At 37.5% G+C, this 6,040-nt stretch overlaps 1 protein-coding gene across 1 annotated transcript; it reads right to left on the bottom strand.

The window, feature by feature from the left end:
• Positions 1-340: 340 nt before the first annotated feature.
• Positions 341-5,467, bottom strand: LOC135195297 (uncharacterized). The gene is made up of 2 exons (XM_064221556.1): positions 4,976-5,467; positions 341-778 (listed from the first exon to the last, which is right to left on the bottom strand). Exons 1-2 carry the CDS (start codon positions 5,465-5,467, stop codon positions 341-343), a joined length of 930 nt encoding a protein of 309 aa, XP_064077626.1.
• Positions 5,468-6,040: the final 573 nt, after the last annotated feature.

Here is a 6,040-nt window from a genome sequence, read left to right as displayed (position 1 = left end):
ATAATAAAACCAGGAAGTACAGGAGCTAAAGATGATATAGTAAAGCCAGAAAGTAGAAGAGCTGTGGTAGCTATAATGAAGCCAGAAAGTAGATAAACTGATGAGGATGTTATAAAGCCAGGAATTAGATGAGCTGAGGAAGATATAATGAAACCAAGAAGTAGATGAGCAGAAGAAGATATAATAAAGCCAAGAAGAAGATGAACTAAGGAAAATATAATAAAGCCATGAAGTAGATGAGGTGAGGAGGATACAATAAAATCAGGAAGTAGATGACCTGAGGCTGATATAATAAAGTCAGGAAGTAGATGAGTTAAGGAAGATATAATAGAGCCAGGAACTAGATGAGCTGAGGCTGATAAAATAAAGTCAGGAAGTAGATGAGCTGAAGATATAACAAAGCAAGGAAGTAGATAAGCTGAAGCTGATATAATTGAGTCAGGAAGTAGATGAGCTGAGGAGGATATAATAAAGCCAGGAAGTTGATGTGCTGAGGAAGATATAATAAAGCGAGGAAGTAGATGAGCTGAGGCTGATATAATAAGGTCAGGAAATAGATGACCTGAGGAAGATGTAATAAAGCCAGGAAGTAGATGAGCTGAGGAAGATAAAATAAATCCAGGAAGTAGATGAGCTGAGGAAGATATAATAAAGCCAGGAAGCAGATGAGCTGAGGAGGATAATATAAAGCCAGGAAGTAGATGAGCTGAGGTTGATATAATAAAGTCAGGATGTATATGAGCTGAGGAAGATATAATAAAGCCAGGAAGTAGATGAGCTGAGGATATAATAAAGCAAGAAATAAGTAAAAGAGCTGAGGAGGATACAATAAAGCCAAGAAGTAGAGAGCTGAGGATATATTAAAGCCCAGGGAAGTAGATGAAGGGGAGGTGATATAATAAGTCAGGCAGTAGAGAGTTGAAAGACGATACAATAAAGCCAGGAAGTAGATGAGTGAGGAAGATACAATAAAGGCATCAAGGAGATGAGCGAGGAAGATATAATAAAAGCCAGGATAGATGAGTGAGGAAGATATAATAAAGGCCAGCCGGTAGGGAGTTGAGGCGGAATAATAAAAGCCAGGAAGTAGATGAGTTAAGGGGAAAAATAAAGCCAGGAAGTAGATGAGCTGGGCGAAATATTAAAAGTCGGAAGTAGATGAGCTGAGGAAGATTTAATAAAGCCAGGAAGTAGATGAAGCTGAGGATATAATAAAGCAGCAGGTAGATGAGCTAATGATGATATACTAAAGCAAGCAAGTAGATGAGCTGAGGAAGATACATAAAGCCAAGAAGTAGACGAGCTGAGGAAGATATATAAAACCAGGAAGTACAGGAGCTAAAGATGATATAGTAAAGCCAGAAAGTAGAAGAGCTGTGGTAGCTATAATGAAGCCAGAAAGTAAGAAAAACTGATGGAGGATATTATTGAAAGCCAGGAATTAGATGAGCTGAGGAAGAAGATTAATGAAACCAACCAAGAAGTAGATGGAGTCAGAAGAAGAATAATAATAAAGCAAGAAGTAGATGAAACTAAGGAAAAGACTTAATGAAGCCATGACAAGTAGATGATGGTGAAGGAGGATACAATAAAAATCAGGAAGTAGAATGACTCCTGAGGCTGATTATAATGAAAGTCAGGAAGTGTAATGAGTTAAGGAAGATATAATAGAGCCAGGAACTAGATGAGCTGAGGCTGATAAAATAAAGTCAGGAAGTAGATGAGCTGAAGATATAACAAAGCAAGGAAGTAGATAAGCTGAAGCTGATATAATTGAGTCAGGAAGTAGATGAGCTGAGGAGGATATAATAAAGCCAGGAAGTTGATGTGCTGAGGAAGATATAATAAAGCGAGGAAGTAGATGAGCTGAGGCTGATATAATAAGGTCAGGAAATAGATGACCTGAGGAAGATGTAATAAAGCCAGGAAGTAGATGAGCTGAGGAAGATAAAATAAATCCAGGAAGTAGATGAGCTGAGGAAGATATAATAAATCCAGGAAGTAGATGAGCTGAGGAGGATATAATAAAGCCAGGAAGTTGGTGTGCTGAGGAAGATATAATAAAACGAGGAAGTAGATGAGCTAGGGCTGATATAATAAAGTCAGGAAATAGATGAACAGAGGAGGATAAATAAACCCAGGAAGTAGATGAGCTGAGGAGGATATAATAAAGCCAGGAATCTGAGAAGCTGAGGAAGATATAATAAATCCAGGAAGTAGATGAGCTGAGGAGGATATAATAAAACAAGGAAGTATATGAGCTAAAGATGATATAATAAAGCCAGGAAGTAGAAGAGCCGAGGATATAATAAAGCCAGCAAGTAGATGAACTGAGAAAGATATAATAAAGCCAGGAAGTAGATAAGCTGAGGAGGATATAATAATGCAAGAAAGTAGATGAGCTAAAGATGATGTAATAAATCAAGGAAATAGATGAGCTGAGGAAGATATAATAAAGCTAGGAAGTAGATGAGCTGAGAAAGATATAATAAAGCCCGCAAGTAGATCAACTGAGGAAGATCATGAAGCAAGGAGGTAGATGAGCTAAAGATGATATAATAAAGCCAGTAAGTAAATGAGCTGAGGAAAATATAATAAAGCCAGGAAGTAGATGAGCTGAGGAAGATATAATAAAGCAAGGTAGTAGATGAGCTAAAGATGATATAATAAAGCCAGAAAATAGATGAGCTGAGGATATAATAAAGTCAGGAAGTAGATGAGCTGAGGAGGATATAATAAAGGCAGCAAGTAGATGAACTGAGGGAGATATAATAAAGCCAGGAAGTAGATGAGCTAAAGATGATATAATAAAGCCAGGAAATAGATGAGCTGAGGAAGATATAATAAAGTCAGGAAGTAGATGAGCTGAGGAGGATATAATAAAGCCAGCAAGTAGATTAACTGGGGAAGATATAATAAAGTCAAGAAGTAGATGAGCTGAGGAAGCTACAATAAAGCCAAGAAGTAGATGAGCTGAGGAAGATATAATAAATCCAAGAAGTAGATGAGCCGAGGAAGATATAATAAAGCCAGCAAGTAGATGAGCTGAGGAAGATATAATAAAGCCAAGAAGTAGATGAGCTGAGAATATAATAAAGCCAGGAAGTAGATGAGCAGAAGAGGATATAATAAAGCACGTAAGTAGATGAGATGAGGAGGATATAATAAAGCCAGCAAGTAGATGAGCTGAGGAAGATATAATAAAGCCAGGAAGTACAGGAGCTGAGGATATAATAAAGCCAAGAAGTAGATGAGCTAAGGAAGATATAATAAAGCCAGCAAGTACATGAGCTGAGGAAGATATAATAAAGCCAGGAAGTAGATGAGCTGAGGATATAATAAAGCCAGGAAGTAGATGAGCAGAGGAGGATATAATAAAGCACGTAAGTAGATGAGATGAGGAGGATATAATAAAGCCCGCAAGTAGATGACCTGAGGAAGATATAATAAAGCCAGGAAGTAGATGAGCAGAGGGGGATATAATAGTCAGTAAGTAGATGAGCAGAGGAGCATATAATAAAGCCAGAAAGTATATGAGCTGAGGAAGATATAATAAAGCCAGGAAGTAGATAAGATCTTACCTTACAGACCTTACATCTTGTTCGGGTTGCCCCAGGTCCCTCAGTGTGAGGCACCTCTAATGTCTACCAGAGAGTTGCTAGTACATCTTCCGGTATATTTTGCATCTTCCAATCTTGGATGGTCTGGGATGCAGTTTAGATATTTGTCGAGCTTATTCTTAAACACATCTACGCTCACTCCTGTTATATTCCTGAGATGAGCTGGCAACGCATTGAATAGACGCTGCATTATCGATGCTGGTACGTAGTGGATTAATGTCCTGTGTGCTTTCCTTATTTTTCCTGGTATAGTCTACCTCTGCTTGCTCTTTCTGATATTTTTAGCTCCATGATGTTTTCAGCTATTCCTTCTATCTGCTTCCATGCCTGAATTATCATGTAGCATTCTCTTCTCCTTTCTAGACTATATAATTTTAAAAATTGTAGTCTTTCACAGTAGTCAAGGTCCTTAACTTCTTCTATTCTAGCTGTAAAGGACCTTTGTACACTCTCTATTTGTACACTCATTATTTGATAGTGTGGGTACCATATCATATTGCAATATTCAAGTGGACTACGAACATATGTTTTATAAAGCATAATCATGTGTTCAGCTTTTCTTGTTTTGAAGTGCCGTAACAACATTCCTTATTTGTGATTGTCTCATTATTAGGTCCCCTATATGCATATAGCTTTCCTTCTCTGTCTCCATAGTTTATTGATTCAAATTTATCAGAGTTAAATACCATCCTATTTACCTCTGCCTAATCATATACATTGTTAAGGTTTCTTTGTAACGCGTTCCTATCTTCATCACAAGTAATTTCTCTACTTATTCTTGTGTCATCGGCGGAACTACTCACTACCGAGTCCTTAACATTACTGTCTATATCTGCAATCATAATAACAAACAGTAATGCAGCTAACACCGTACCTTGTGGCACACCAGAAATTACCTTAGCTTCATCCGATTTCTTATCGTTTGCAATAACTATCTGTTTTCTGTTGTGTAAAAATTCTTTTAACCATCTTCCTACTTTATCCACTATTATGTTTTCTAATTTTCTTCGCTATTTCCGCTTATCATTTTTTGTATATGTTCTCACGGCGGACTAACAGTTGGGTTTGTGTACTTTTTCCGGGTACGAAACCATGTTGTCCTATATTAAACAGATTATATTTTATTAAATGTTTCATAATATTTTTCTTCATTAGCCTTTCATACACTTTCATAATATGTGATGTTAGACTCACAGGCCTATAATTACTTGCCTCTGGTCTTGATCCACTTTTGAATGTAGGGGTAATAAAGTCAGGAAGTAGATGAGCAGAGGAGTATATAATAAAGCTAGAAAGCAGATGAGCTGAAGAGGACATAATAAAGCGAGGAAGTAGATGACCTAAGGAAGATATACTAAAGTCAGGAAGTAGATGAGTAGAAGAGGGTATAATAAGGCCAGGAAGTAAATGAGCTGAGGAAGATATAATAAAGCCAGGAAGTAGATGAGCATAGGAGGATATAATATAGTCAGGAAGTAGATGAGCAGTGGAGGATATAATAAAGCCAAAAAGTAGATGAGCTGAAGAGGATATAATAAAGCCAGGAAGTAGATGAGCAGAGGAGCATATAATAAAGTCACAAAGTAGATGAGCAGAGGAGGATATAATAAAGCCAGAATGTAGAAGTGCTGAGGAGGATATAATAAAGCGAGGAAGTAGATGAGCTGAGGAGAATATAATAAAGCCAGGAAGTAGATGACCAGAGGAGGATATAATAAAGTCACAAAGTAGATGAGCAGAGGAGCATATAATAAAGCCAGAATGTAGAAGTGCTGAGGAGGATATAATAAAGCGAGGAAGTAGATGAACAGAGAAGAATATAATAAAACCAGGAAGTAGATGAGCATAGGAAGATATAATAAAGCTAGGCAGTAGATGAGCTGACAAGGATATAATAAAGCCAGGAAGTAGATGAGCGGAGGAGGATATAAGAAAGTCAGGAAGTAGATGAGCAGAGGAGGATATTATAAAGCCAGGAAGTAGATGAGCTGACAAGGATATAATAAAACCAGGAAGTAGATGAGCTGAGGAAGATGTAATAAATAGATGAGCTGAGGAAGATGTAATAAAGTCAGGAAGTAGATGAGCAGAGGAGGATATAATAAAGCCAGCAAGTAGAAAACCTGAGGAGGATATAATAAAGTCAGGAAGTAGATGAGCAGAGGAGGATATAATAAAGTCAGGAAGTAGATCAGCAAAGGAGGATATAATAAAGCCAGGAAGTAGATGAGCCGACAAGGATATAATAAAACCAGGAAGTAGATGAGCTGAGGAAGATGTAATAAAGTCAGGAAGTAGATAAGCAGAGGAGGATATAATAAAGCCAGCAAGTAGAAGACCTGAGGAGGATATAATAAAGTCAGGAAGTAGATGAGCAGAGGAGGATATAATAAAGACCGAAAGTAGAAGAGCTGAGGAGG

The sequence above is a fragment of the Macrobrachium nipponense genome, chromosome 16, assembly GCF_015104395.2.
Source record: "Macrobrachium nipponense isolate FS-2020 chromosome 16, ASM1510439v2, whole genome shotgun sequence".
Classification (NCBI taxonomy): Eukaryota; Metazoa; Arthropoda; class Malacostraca; order Decapoda; family Palaemonidae; genus Macrobrachium; species Macrobrachium nipponense.
The sequence above is the reverse complement of the archived record's forward strand: the minus strand, read 5'-3'. Positions and strand labels throughout refer to the sequence as shown.